Consider the following 14,448-nt stretch of genomic DNA (forward strand, 5'->3'; position numbering starts at 1 on the left):
ACAGCCATGCAACAGGGGCTTCTCACCCAAGTTGGCTCCCCAGCTCTGCCCACACCCAGCCCTGGCTAATCCTGTGCCAGGCCACCCCTTGGACCCTCTTCGCTCTTTTTCCTGATGCAAAACCAACTGAACTTCTAAAAGGCAGCTATTTCCAACAGCTCTGATAACTGATTCAAGTACACAAGATAAAGCCTCTCACATGTTGGCAACCATTAAACTTACACCTTGTGAGAAGTGCGGAAAGCCATTTCACATGCTCAGGTGTTGCTCTGAAATGACTGCTTTGGAGATATAGATATGAACAAGCAATCTAAAAGGGACCAGTCGGATAGTTCTGCAGGTGCAAAAAGGCTGACACTTACTTACAGCGGGTGTCATTCCTGATCATTTGCTGGGGCTGGAAAGGACTCCGCATTAGAGGTACTTGTTGCTAATTCATGGAGAGAATTTTTCAATTAAATAGTGTTTTAATGGAAAATGTAATTTTACAGAAAAAGCAATTTCTTAAGAGAAAGTTTCATTGAAGTTTGTTTCTGAAAAAGATGGAGTCTTTACTGAAACCAAAAAGCACTGGGAAATTCTGGACTGACATATCAAGCAGCATTCAGATCTTTCCCTGCCACAAACAGACATACACCTGTTAGCTCACAGCTGTGAAGGTGAAACAGTATTATTTGCTTACCCAACAGACCTCGCTGTGTTAAGTCCCCTGTGCTAGTGGGGTTTTATGTCTTATTCTTTTGTTATGAAGAGTGCAAGACATACTTCTCTGCAAGGCAAACAAGCTTTCATTCCAAAAGGGTGACTGTTTAGAACTACCCAGAGCACTAAAACAAAGCCCCCAAAACTCCCAAAATCACAGGGCAGGCTAACAAAAAAGGCAAAAATCTTCACTGGGCAGATCGTTCTCTCTAGGGTCATGCACCTTCCATCACCTGAAAGCCTGCAGTTTCTGTGGTTCATTACAAGGGTACTGGTGCCCGCAAAAGTTGTCTGCTTCCGTATCTCTGCACCTCTTTTTTTTTTTTTCAATGTGTCAACTACTTTTTGTCTACAATCACTGGTAGGTTTTTCTTCAGCTTCAACAGTGTAATTTTCCTCCTCCAAAAAGCCTCACACTAGCTAGTGCATCTACGTCACATTAATCATCACAGCTGGTAATGGATTGTAATACCCATGCACACACTCATTTCTTTATATATACGTAAATAAAAATATGTAGTTGGCATATATTTTATATATACACACACATACTAACACCCTATAATACTAGCTTCAATTACAAAAATAATGTAGGTATCTGTTCACTGTTAAAAATCGTCACGTTTGTTCCAGGTTTTAAAAGGAAAATTTCACCTGCATACTTCTACAGTGTCCTCTTAATCAGTTAATCTGTATATTATCTACCAGAAGATATTAGGCATAAATTCAGTAGCTACCTCAGTTTCCCTTTCTTTTCCAACAGCAAGCATGTGCCTCTGTGTAAGTACCATACACTGAGGGTTCATCTTTTCCTCCAACACAAATTAAATTTGAAAGGTACACACAGGACTTACAACGGGTACAGGTTTATTACTGAAAAAAGCCTTATAATGGATATCTGAAGTCCTGTGCCATTCAGCTGATTTCTAACTGTAACACCACTAGGTTAGTTTGAAGCAGTTCAGAGGCACTCGGCAACACACATCTATTTCAGTCTGTCAAAGATCAACAAAGGTTAACCCTCGATCACAACTGCTGCTCTTCTCTCTGCTTTCATCAATAAGGAACAGATACACCCTGACAAAGCAGTCTGCTAGCTAATATCTTTACATTGCAGGGGCAAATCCCAAGGAAGGAGGGTGAGTGGATTTTCATTTTGGCTCTGTCATTAGAGCTAGGCACAGCTTTAGCTCCTACATCTCCACGGAAGCCCTGCCTGGGAGAGTGCCTAAAGCACGCTCAGCAGCCACACTGGCCAGGCTCACCCCAGAGCAGCTGCCTGCCCAGCCAGGGGCCGAGACAGACCTGAGCCAACACTGCTTAGCCCACCAGGTTGCAACAGCTTTCTTCTACTTCAGATGTGCTTGCACCAGGATTTCCATCAGAGAAAAGACAGAGTGAACCTGGTCCACGTACAAAGTGATGAAAGCTGGGATAAAAAATATAATGTTATGTTACCTCTTATTTCTTGCCATGAATATTAGGCTGTATGGGTTTTATAAGGGCAAATGCCTACTTTAGGAAGATGTTACTGTACCAGAATGACTCATCTTGATACGGTTTATTTTATGCTAGAAGCATGGCAAATAGCACAAGTCCTCGATCACATCTCCCTGCGCTTCAGGGAATGAAAGAGAACATACAGTATACAAGCTCGTAGTTCCTTCAGTTCACTAGCTGCACAGCACCTGGGCTAAGCCTTCCAGGTCCTAAACCCCAGAACAATACAGAGGCCTTTTCTTTAATCTTTGTACGCTCACAGTTATTTTCTCTTAACCACAGGGAACCAGTGTTCTACCCTTGATTGGTTTTTCACTGTATTAATTCTATTGTGTTGGCTCTCTCTGGCTTGGAAATAATATTCATATGACCCATCAGGCTACCTGTTTGCCAGAATATTGTTGTCTCAGCAAGTATTCTCAATTCATGAGCCAGAATCCAAAACAATAATAAGGTGTAATGTTTTAAGGGTTCAGAAGCATAAAGCAAACAAACACTTGGGGGATTTTATCTGCATTGTGTCTAAGCCTTTGGGGTTTATGGCCTCTAGCTTTTCCATATGACCATGAGATCTAGATTGCTTTTAGGGTTTGAAGGTCTGGGTTTTGAGGTTTTTTTTGTTAATGAAAGCTGAGATTCTCACATATTCTCACAATTCCAGAAGTCTATCAAAAACATTCTCAAGTACTGAGAGACTGTAAAATTACAAAAGCTGTAAACAACATTATCATGAACTAGTTACACTGAGTATTAAGGAACCTGGAAACAAATTCTTCATCCCAGTCCTTCAAAGTGGACAGCTAAACCATTCCTCTCGTCTGTTTACTAACACGATTCTTACAGTACAAAGCCTAACACAGATCTTTATGTAACAGGTAGGTCTCTGGTCTTCTGTCATGAGAACTGCTTTTCCCAAATAATGTTCTTGGAAGAAATCAGCAGGGCTTTCCTGAAATACATGGAGTTAAGCATCTCAGAAGCACCCCCAAATCCCACTAGACATTTATCTGCATTCTCTAGTAAACTTTAAAATCTGGCTTTTATAGATGAAGCATCTATTCTACCGCAACCACTATTCCAGCAAGTTAAGAGTTCTCAGCCATGCTAATATACTTCTAATTTGTCTTCTTCAGAGCATATTAATACTTTGCTGAAAGACACTATGCCAGCACAAGTCAGATTCAGAACTGAGAACAGTTCCGAAGAATTCATGCTCTGCCTTACAAACGCCTGGTTTACAGAAACATCCAGCTGGATCCTAAAACACAGCCCTAAAGGAACCAACACACTCATATGCACTTGGCACGGCAGCTTGTAAGCAGCAGTGAGAGAAAACACACAACACAAATTAACATACACATACTAAAAAGGCAGGAATTTCTGAACTGACCCAAAGCAGTAGAGTTTTGAAATAACGCAAATACATAGTGCTGAAGGATTCAAATACACACTGTTTCCTCTCAACACGGTTTACTGCATAGTACTGAATTTCAATTCTGCACAGTTGTGGTTCCCCTCCCTCTGAAATAAACAGATTCTAAACCAAGTTGCTCGTATGAGGCAACATGTACACAGATTACACTTCCCAGTCCTAGACCAACACGACCTCATTGTCAGGCGAGGAAACAAGCCTCCCCTGAAGCGCTACGGGACCTTGTCCATTCTCCTGGGGATACCACATCATACGATACATACGTCTGCATTGACGTACACTCTATTTTATGTTACAATCTGTGTATTTTACGAGCTGGCCACAACACCTTATGTAACAGATCCCTGTTTAATATGGAACAGCGTGTTCATTGCCGTGGCAATCCCAGCAGTTTCCCTCGCCCCGAGTAATTCTGCCCCACGGGGCTCCTGCACAGCTGCGGCCAGAAGGAAAAGGCACTGGGACAACCGCCGCCACCGCTTCTGATCCTGGGCGTCAAGCTCCGGCCACGGTAACGGGGCACCCTCCGTGCTGCCAGAGAACCATTTTGTGAGGGATGTCACCAGCCTCCCAGCAAGGCTGCTCCAGGCTGGGGGCAGGCGACGGGGTAATCGTTTCCCAACGAACAAGACCAACCTGTCCCGGCTGCTTTTGGCCAAGACAGACGCCGTCACCCCGGGGCGATGCCTCGGCCACCGCGGCACCTGCACGGCCGCTTTGTTAACCCACCGAACGCGCCCCGCTGACGCTGCCCAGGGCACGGCCGACACCGGCGGCAGCCCGGCAACTTGCGCCGCCGTTCCGTCAGACACCAGCGCTGCCGGCAGCAGCGCTCCCCGCCACGCCGCTGCACCCAGGGGAGCGGGAGCCGGCGCTGCCCGCCCCGGGCCGCGCCTGCCCACGGCTGCGGGAGCACAGGCGCGGCTGACCGATGGCAAGCTCTGCCGGGACCCCGAAATACAGCCGCTCCCCCGCGAATTATGTAACGGAGGGAGCACTTCGGGTGGCTCCGGCCGGCGCACGCCACCTCCGGTAACGGAGCCTGGGGGGCGCGGGGCCGCCCCCCTTGGCACTCACCGCCTCCGAGTCTTCAAATCCATGCAGGTACAAATTGTCGTACATGGAGGTCCGCTGACGCCGGGCGCCTCTATGGGTGCGGAACCGGCGCTGCGAGGCGCCGCGGGGGAGGCCGAGCGGCGGCGGGAGGCCTGTGCGGCGGCGGGGCCGAGCCTGCCCTCTCAGCGCTGCGGACGCCCCAGCCGCGCGGCGCCGCCTCCCGCGCCCACCGCCGCCGCAGGTGCCCTGCCGCCGCCGCGCCGCCCCGCAGCCCCCCCCGCGGCCCGCTCCCCGCGCCGCCGCGCCCCATTGGCTGCGCCGCGCCAGCGCCGCGCCGCCATTGGCTGTGCCGCGCCGCTACCGCCGCCGCCGAGCGGGCGCCCCCCAGCACCGCTGCCCCCGGCCGCGGCCCTAAGGCTGCCTGCCGCCCGGCCGCCTCTCGCCGCGGGGCCTGAGGGGGAGCGAGGCGGCGCAGGTACCGGGGGCACTTCTTCCTTTCCTTCCTTTCGCACAGCCTCACTTCTTCAAGCTCCCAGAGCACAGCGGCTCATTCCTGAGGAGAAACACCCCTCCCGCAGACTCCCCGCAAGGTGTGGAAACAAGCAAACCAAACCCTAAACGATAAGAATTAAAAGAATCCAAGGTTGGGCCTTATTTACAATGAAATTCAAAAACAGATTTCTAAAACGGCTCCTACTGGAGCGCCGATGCTGAAGTTCCTGGTTCCACCCCTCATTTCGGGCTTGCTTCCGTGGGGTATCAGCCACGCGCAGCTGTACCTCACAGTATGCTGGTGAGATGGGCAAACCTCATTCCACGGGTGAAGAAACCACATCCAGAGAAGCTAATGGACTAAGGGAGTCAGTCACAGAGCAAGGGAACTGCAAAGCCAGCCCTTCACCTGCACGTCTCCTGACTTCCCATCTCGTATGCTTAAGCACCAAATGCTTCTCCTTCCCGGAACGTCAGAACTTGTGCTGTGTACAGCCCTACGTGATTAAAACAGTAAACAACGAATTAAAAAAAAATAATTACACAGAAATTATTCATAATTTACTTCTTATTCTTATTAAAACAATTATTTTAAATCTCAGCTTCAGTGCAATCTGGTCTGACATCTCTCCAGTCACAAACACTTCGTCTTTTCCATGTGCTTCATCTACTGTTCCTTCCAAAGGCTTAATTTAGTTCTGCAAAGTTACTGCTGATCACTTGCAAAGTGTCTAAAAGACATGTGAAGCAAAGCTGAAGGTCTTACTTTCCCCATATATACAATTCTTGGAACCAGGAACTTCAGCATCGGCGCTCCAGTAGGAGCCGTTTTAGAAATCTGTTTTTGAATTTCAAAACAATATCAAAGATTCCCCAAAGTTTTATATCTTACTCCCAATTTACCTCTACCCCTATGCCCTCCATGCATTCCTTGCTTCTGTCCATATAACCTCCTGGTTTGAAAGACCTTAAGTATTGCATCTAGAGGAAGCATAGTCCCACTGATGATCAAGAGAAGAATCGGATAGTTAAAGTTTAGGTCTCTTGAAGTGCTTTCCGGGATCAAGTCCTCAGTCTATGAGCTCTTCCAAAAACCACCAACTCCATCTCTAGCCCTGTCCAATGAGCTCATTGCCAGTGTCAAGCCAACAAACAAAATAGAGCAAGGAGTAGTTAATAATGAATCTCTGATGGATTTTCAGTGGCCTATTTCAAACAGACAGCACTTCTGTCAGACCGCTCCTGGAAGAACAGTTGTTCAGATGATGGAAACTACCTCTACAACTGATGCTAACTTGCTTCTTCCTGGCCATCTCAACCAAGTGTGGAACAGCCCCAGAGACTGAGCAGCAGCTCCTCCTACCCAAGGGTCATCCTTCCAGACACTCTGGGGCCGAAGAACACAGCAAGCATGTTTTGGCGCACTTCATGGTGGTTTGAGCAAGGCTGTTCAGATGGAGGAGGATTTCAGCTTCTAAGACCGTCTTTAAAATTCTCATTAAACCCCCTATACAGGCATTAATGGATCAATTTTTAGGGCCTGTGCTACGGAGCAGGTCCCTTCCTCTCCCCACCTTGAAGATCTGTGCTGTTACAAATTTAAAGAAATAAATACATTGTTGGTGGGAGACTATTAAAATTTAAAACAAGAAGGAATTTCTATGTGCAACATCACAATCATTTGTCAGCTCAAAATAAAAAGAAGGCCATGAAATCACAAGAAGAAAAAGTGTCTGAACTCCACGTAAATTTGTAATAAAATAATTTAATTCAGAAGTCAGAGGAATCACTCTTTGATTTCCAATACCTACATTTCACACTGTCCTTTTAAGACACAGAGGTTATTAAAAATATATATTTAATGACTCAACTTGAAAGGCCCCTAAAACATGCTATAAAAATACACACAGGTCATTAAATAGGGCTTGTACTTGAAAAAGATCTAAACATAAGGGACAGTCGCAAAACCTACTTCAAGCATTTAGCTTAGGTGCCCAAAATATAGCACTTAGGCTGTTTAGTAAGAGCTGGGGCTCTGAATCCCCCTTGAGCAACCTCAAGGTACTTGTTCCCAGTTTGCTCAAAGGGCTGTGAGCAGGCACAGCAGTCCTGCCCCCCAACACCTCCACTGGGCCACCAGCGCTTGTCCTGCCCACCCTGCCCACCAGCTACACCACCCTGCTACCAGCACAAGGGATGGGATGGAGGGGACCTGAACTGCTCCCCCTGCGAAAGAACAAACCTCAGTCAACCCAAACACACACATCTAACACCCCTTTTACGTGTCTATGTTGGGAGAAACTTATGAGAAGAGCCAAAAAAATGCAGGAACCTCTGGATTTATATGTTTTTTTTCCCAGCCATGTGCCTAAAATGCAGAAATATAAATACCTGTAGTACAGAGGAACTCTAAATCAAAGACTGTTTTGAATATTATGAGGTAATTTATCCAAGAAACATGCAGCAGAAACCAACAGAGGTAGCACACCAAAGCAAGCGAAGAAGACGTCTGGCTCTTCAGAAGTTGTCTGAAAAGTAATCAGGCTCTCAAAATACATTGAGGGAACAGGAGGCTGGATGGAGCTCTGAAACAGGGTGCAAGGAAGGTTTGCAGAGGAGAGGATATACAGGCCAAGAAAAACAACTCAAAATTTATTTCAGTGACAAGCCATCGCTGTTCCACTGTTATCTCTAACACAAGTATCTCTATCCATGACTGCAAAGTATGGGGCATTATTCAGTGAAAGCACGTTACAGTTTTACAATGAAGGACACTGTTATGCTGGATATATCTGGGTGGTCATCTCTTATCAGCTTCCAGAAAGCCAAATCTCTTTGGTTTCAATTTACAGGATAGCTTAGCATAGGCAAAATGTAAAGAGCACAGCAGCAGAGACAGTTAAAAGTTTCATCTTTTTTAGGTGAGCTTCCCAAGGAGTGGTTCAAGCAAACAAAAAAAACCCACTAGAATAAAAGATGAGGGTCACACATTAACTGAAGGTTCTGAGAGATCAAAATCATCCCTGGCCTGTTTCTGAAAGAGAATGCAGACGATCTGATATTATTAGGCAGGGAATTCCACTGCCTCAGGCCACAGAGAAAGACTCTGGTACCTGTCATCTTCAGTCTGCACTTGGCTAACACTAAAGTAGCTAACATCCAAAAACCCATCGGTTTGTGTGCGTGCACACACATAGCTGTGAGAGACCCGGTGAAAACATGTAAGGGGTAAATGAGCTGAATTGAGTCTTTTTAAGGTCTAACCCTTCAAAATATTTTTTCTAAATGGTGTCAGTTCCTGTATTATACATTTTGTTTGTATCATTCGTTTGTGATGTTAATCTTCAAAGACTGGTAAATAGGCATTTTCAAGCAGTCTGGTCTCTAATTTTACTAGGATTTAATCATGGTGCGTTGCAATCTTTATAAGCATGTGGGATACTCCTCACCGAGGATGGCCACCCTCTGATGATGTTGGCAGGACCGCTGTGAAGTAGCTTTCATGTGGATTTACTGCAATATTGTTTGCAGGGCGCATATGTTGTCCTCTGATCTCAGCCCACAACTCCACATGTTCCCAAGGGCGTAAATTTTGAAGGAGATGTAAACAAAGACCACAAAACAATCTAGTTCCTATAGGATCTGTCATCTGTCAAAAAACAGGCTGTCCCATCACTGAAGACACATAACATGAGTTCAGGTGGCTTAACAACAGAGCTATTATTTGGAATCACCTTAAGTGCCATGAATTGTTATTGCTGGGTAATTAGAAGCCTCCTCCTTCTCAGGACCTTTCACAGGCTTCATAAGAAGTCTGAAGTTAAAGGAACAGGCTTGCCAAAAATGTGTGCTGGACTCGCAGCGGAATGGGAAACAACAGCCAGCAAGCAGATAAAGACAAGTCAGTCTTGTTCCCTTCCCACACTCAGTAGCAGCCAAAGTGAAAGTGGTCTCATGAAAAGAAAGGCAATTACCCCACTCCCTGTTAACAGCAACCCTTGCTTTGCCAGCAGGGCTGTTCAGGGAGCCAGGAGTCTCTGGACATGTGCCTGACAGACTTCAGATTGCCTGTGCACTGAGCATCCCCTCACAGGCAAATACATACTGTAGCATAATCACAACTCCCTGAAAGTCTTTGGTCTCAGACCCGTTACACTGAGGAAACTGGTTTTCTGTGCTTCCTTTTCATCTTGGGAATTGGAAAATGAACTTGTGAGCATGTACGTTAAGATAGCGCTACCTGTAGCAGCTGTTTCCAGGTGGCTACCTACAAGAATATCCGCATTTGGAAAGTCTTCTAAGACTTTTAATGACCTCTGAGTCACTGGGGATATAACACAGACTAACATATTTTCTTCTGGCCTCAACTAAATGCTTTATTGCACCCTATTAGGCTAGGGGCAGAGAGGTGGGGGCAAGAGAAGGGATTGGAAGTCAGAAGACTGAGCATCCCACAGACCTCTGAAATATCTGGCTTCCTCCAAATCCTCTGATCCCACTACAGGTCATTCATACTCTCTTTTTTTTTATGAGAACCAACCCTTTCTGAAGTACAAAGGAAGTCTCCTTGAGACATACATCCATATATTCCAGTATATCAACTGTTTAGGCACTTCTGAGCTACCCAAATGTAGGAATACTGTTTTTGCCAGGGCATGGATATCATACAGAACCAGAGGAAGTTTTATTTAAAGCCCAACCTAACGATTACACAATCAAATGACAGCACTCATATGGTTCTTTCAGGAGATGTAGCAATGAACTATTTGCATAAACACACTAAAGTGCTACTTGAATAAAAGCGCAGTAACTAGATTGCCAAGTCAAGTAAATGCCTCAGCACTGCAGTGCGCAAAGCCAGAATGTAAGTCAGCAAGTTCTCTCTTCTACATACTTTAACAGATTTCACTTTCACCTGGGATTTCGCTGTTACACTGCAAGTTGCGCAGCAGGACCGCAGGCCTCAATGCCTCTTTTCCTGCTACTGTGGAGGAGAGAAAGATCAATGTGGAAATTAACCCTGAAGCAACAAAAACCCAACACCAACTCAGTGAAGAAGGTCAGAAGTTCTTTATGGCCTCTTCCTGCTCTGACAGTAAGGTTCTGATCTTGGATTTAAAACATTACTTATGGGTAATGAGACAGTATCCCCGCAGCAGGCAAGGGCATATTAAAAAAAAGCATTAGTGGTGACATTAATACCACATCTGGATATGAACCCACTCCTTCTAGCAGTTTTAAGCCCACAGAAGACTCCAAAACCCACAGTCTTCATCACTATATTTCATATGAAACCTAAGTGTTGTTTTTCCATTCCATTGCCTGAATTTTGGGACCCGTTGCAGAAAATTGCTGTCCCCCATATAATGATGCCTTTGTTGAAAGCAGCAAAACAGCCCAAGTATGTATTTCATTAATATAAAGGAAAAGGATCGTCAGCATTCTCCAGCAATCCACCTAAGGCAGACCTTGCTTCCATCAGTTGGAAGGAGTCCAGTTCCTCACTCTTCTAAGTTATTTGGCATAGTCCAATTGCTTATCCCTTCTCTGTCTAAAGCAATTTCTTTCTCTCTCCTCTTTTATAATACAGATTAGATAAGCATCTGGTTCAGTAACAACCGCTTCTGCCTTGGAGTGGAGGCACAAATAAGTAACCTCTTGAGATCCCCACTAATCCTGTTTTCCAGCACCTCATGAGCAACGAGAACTGGATTACATTTGTGGTATTCAGCAGTCCTCAAAGCTATCAGATGAGTAAGTATGCATTTATATTTCAAAAGATCGAAGTATTGTGCTGCTTGGGATATGTCATGGCAAAGAGGATTCTGTGCATTTAAACATTTTATTCAAAGAGACTACCGGATGGCATGCTTTAATTCTTTGAACTTCAAGTAATAAATTAGTCTGGTAGGGTCTAATTTGACAGTTCTTCTGGAGGAAGTGAGGTGCCACCTATTCTAAAACACATTTATCTGACACTTCTATAAAGGCTGCTATAATTAAAAGAAAGTGTGAAGACTTCATTGTCACTTTCTCTTGCTTTAAAGCACCTACAATGAGAGGTAACTGGGCTACATTTGTAGGTATCCTCTATATTTAACTAGTTGTGAAATTTCTCTTTCCTGCAGGCACTATGGAGATTTGCAAGAAGCTGAGCTGTGGGGAACTCGGAACCACAGCTACGGCCTTCCAGAGTGGTTTTGATAAAGAAGAGTAGATTATTTCCACCTCCTGAGGCAGGTATGAATGTGCTCTGAGGTTTTAGTAACTCAAACCAATTCTAATTGTGGCTTCCACTGGTGCGCAGTATTGAGCGAAGCAAATCCAAAATTACCTGAAAAATGTTGCAAGACATAGCCCATAGCGATACCACTGTATTAACATGGGTCTCCCTTTTAAAGATTTGGAACTTGAAATGAAGTACCTACACCAATACGTGGGCAGCTGAGCAGTCATGGTGATATTCACAGACACTGAACACACAAGAGATCCCCCTCCAGCAAAATTCCCATCGATCAGCAGCTCTCAGCATCCACCAGGATGCTACTGGCTGAAGGTCCAAAATACCAACTCACACTACCAACCTGAAAAGGCACAGTGGTTTTTATGGCTGGAACTGTGCCATATTTCTCTGTTGGGAGGAAGATAAGGGGGGGCTCTGTTTTTAGAGAAGATACACATTTTTATCTTCCATGCCAAAAACCATCTGGGCCAAAGGATTAAGCATTTGTTTTATTCTTATTTTAAGTTCCTCTTATGAATGTTAATCAATCTCCTTAACTGCTGTAAGCACTGATGCTGAGTGTTTCTGTATACCACTTTAGACTGCAACTGATGAAATGATGGGAAACTATCAATAAAAGCCAATTACAAAGTTTATGGGAAGCCGGTGCTATTTTACCCAAGTAGTGAAAGTCACCACTGCATTCTGGAAAGCCTCATCAGTACTGAAACACACACAGACATGCACACGAGAGCAACAATCATCCACGTGGGGCTGAGAAAAGCAAAGTTGCAGTGAGCCTGTAATGGGGGAAGGAGCACTGGAGCGTATGGCCATGGCATACATCATGTGCAACCACAGCCGTTTAACTTTATGCACTCTGCATATGGATCATATCCAGATCTTCAGCATCACCTGGTACCCATTGTAACAAAAGAGTATATTAGTTGGTGGCAGTAATACGCTGCTATCCTAAGTGAGCTCATCAAAATCCCAGACTTCTGAGATAGAGGATGTCACTGAGGCTACAGAGCAATAAGCAGAAAGATTTTCCAATCTCATAGAAGACACAGAGTCCAGAAAGCTGCTGGTCAGCGTTACTCAAATATTTGTAGTATTATCAGCTAAATGTTCATTAACAAGTTGCTTGAAATATATTTTTGATAAATTACAACTATTCAGTAACAGTCCTTTAGAGAAAATGAAGCCTTGACTGAACAGCTGGAGCTGGATGAAGACAGCACTGCAAGGTAAAATGAAGTGTCAGCTTCTGTAAAAAGCATGATCTCACTGGAGATTTCCCCCCCCCCCTCCCTTCAGATAAACTAATAATTTCCATTCTGTGTTTAAGGTAACTTAGACTAGGACAAAGGGTGTCTAAAAAGGGGTCAGACAAATAGCTTTGAAGTCCTACTGCTAAGAAGAATTTGTTGTTCTTGTTAAGAGGTTAAAGGAAGAAATAAACAAATAAAACTAGGCAAATGTGACACATACTTATCTATAGTTTGCGGCTTCTCCTTGGGATTTTATAGGGATGGCTTGACTAGCATGTTGATTTTATTGCATTTTCCTATGCTTTATAATCCAATTACCATATACTGCTACACAGCACTTCAAATTTCCCAGCAAGGCACTATAGGAAAATCTTCAGTTCATTTCAGCAGATTTCCATGACACCCATCCAAGTGGAGAAACTGATCCAGAAACAACAGATCAGTGAATGAGGAACCACTTATCCAACCTGATTTCTTTAAACATTTAGTCAGGATAGCTGGGAATCGAGTTGAGAAAAACAAGATTCAAGGATTTGGCTCTATATATTTAAGTAAGTTGAGTTCTTGCCTGTAAAGCCTCTGGGAGACCTTTTCTGATCTACCTGATGAAACGATGACTTTGTGATACTCTCACTATCCAGAAGCAGAACACAAAATCTGTGCAAAAAATCTTGAAAATTATGACTGTTCATCATCATTACGGGACTCTCCTGGAACAGGTAAGCCAGTAAAAGAATCCTAAACCATATTCCTAACGTGTCTCCATTTGAGAAGTTCAATCCCTTCCATTTGTAATTGTTTCTCCTTCTTGAAGGAAACAAATTAGCATCATTTCCAGGAGGAGGAGTAAGGGCCTTAGTTAAGCTTGCCAACAGCCACTTTGTGCTAGGTAGGATGGCTGAAAACAGACACCGAGCAGCCAAAGCATCACCCCTCTTCCTTCCACAGTCTGCTCTCATTGCAGGGAGACCTCGTGCCAGGTGGGGTCTGCACCAACAGATCCAGGTACAGCAGTGACTTGGGACAGGACAAGAGTTCAGGGACCCTTGGGCACCGCCATCCTCTAGCAAAATCAGGTGGAAATCTGGGATGAACTGAGTCATCTGTGCTCCACTCAGGGTGATAAACACCTGCAACTCTCATGTAATTCATTCAGCATCTCAAAATACTCCACACGCCAGCAACCCTGTGTGAGTCCTTTTACAAACCTGAGGTAGTTAGAAATGACTATAAATACCTTCTGCCTTTTCCTTACAAAAGAGAACAATTGTAATTATAAAAATCCTTGCAGAAGCAGAGCCCATCTTCATGCTACAGGTATGAAAAGCTCTGTGTGAAAGGGGTTTGATGCATGAGGAGCTACTAAAATAGCACAGAAGAGATTCTGTTTCTCAGCTTTTAGGCAAAGAGGTTTGAACCTGTTGGTAAACCTTCAAAACTCCCAGTTTGAAATGATGCATCAATGCACATGACATTAGGATGTAATTCTGTGAAAGCTCAGGAACAGTTCAGAAGCTTGATGAGATCAGGTAATTTCTGATGCTCTGAACACTTCTATGACAACTAGTATTTTTTTCTCTGACTCTTTCATGCAGTTGTTAGACATGAATTTTCCCTAATCTCTCACACCCTGCAGTCATGCATAAAAAAAGAACAGAATGATTAGTTTATTCCAGCCTTTGACAACATCCTTACAGAGACTACTTAAAAAAACCCAAACCCTAAATAGACTGCTGAGAGGAAAGTTCTGTCCTAGATCTAAAATTGCC

At 44.5% G+C, this 14,448-nt stretch overlaps 1 protein-coding gene across 6 annotated transcripts in view; it reads right to left on the minus strand.

Annotated features, from left to right (window-relative positions):
• The window catches only part of CACNB4 (calcium voltage-gated channel auxiliary subunit beta 4), a 108,899-nt gene that overhangs the window by 61,324 nt on the left and 33,127 nt on the right, over positions 1–14,448 (minus strand). For 2 of the 6 annotated variants that reach the window (XM_055718531.1, XM_055718533.1), the window contains exon 1: positions 4,712–4,962. The exons of the other annotated variants lie outside the window; for them this stretch is intronic. In XM_055718531.1, coding sequence (XP_055574506.1) covers positions 4,712–4,756 — 45 coding nt within the window. In that variant the 5' untranslated portion in view covers positions 4,757–4,962. Of the gene's footprint in view, positions 1–4,711; positions 4,963–14,448 lie in introns of those variants that run through there. 6 annotated transcript variants of the gene reach the window in all.

The sequence above is a fragment of the Falco cherrug genome, chromosome 8 (genome assembly GCF_023634085.1).
Source record: "Falco cherrug isolate bFalChe1 chromosome 8, bFalChe1.pri, whole genome shotgun sequence".
NCBI lineage: Eukaryota > Metazoa > Chordata > Aves > Falconiformes > Falconidae > Falco > Falco cherrug.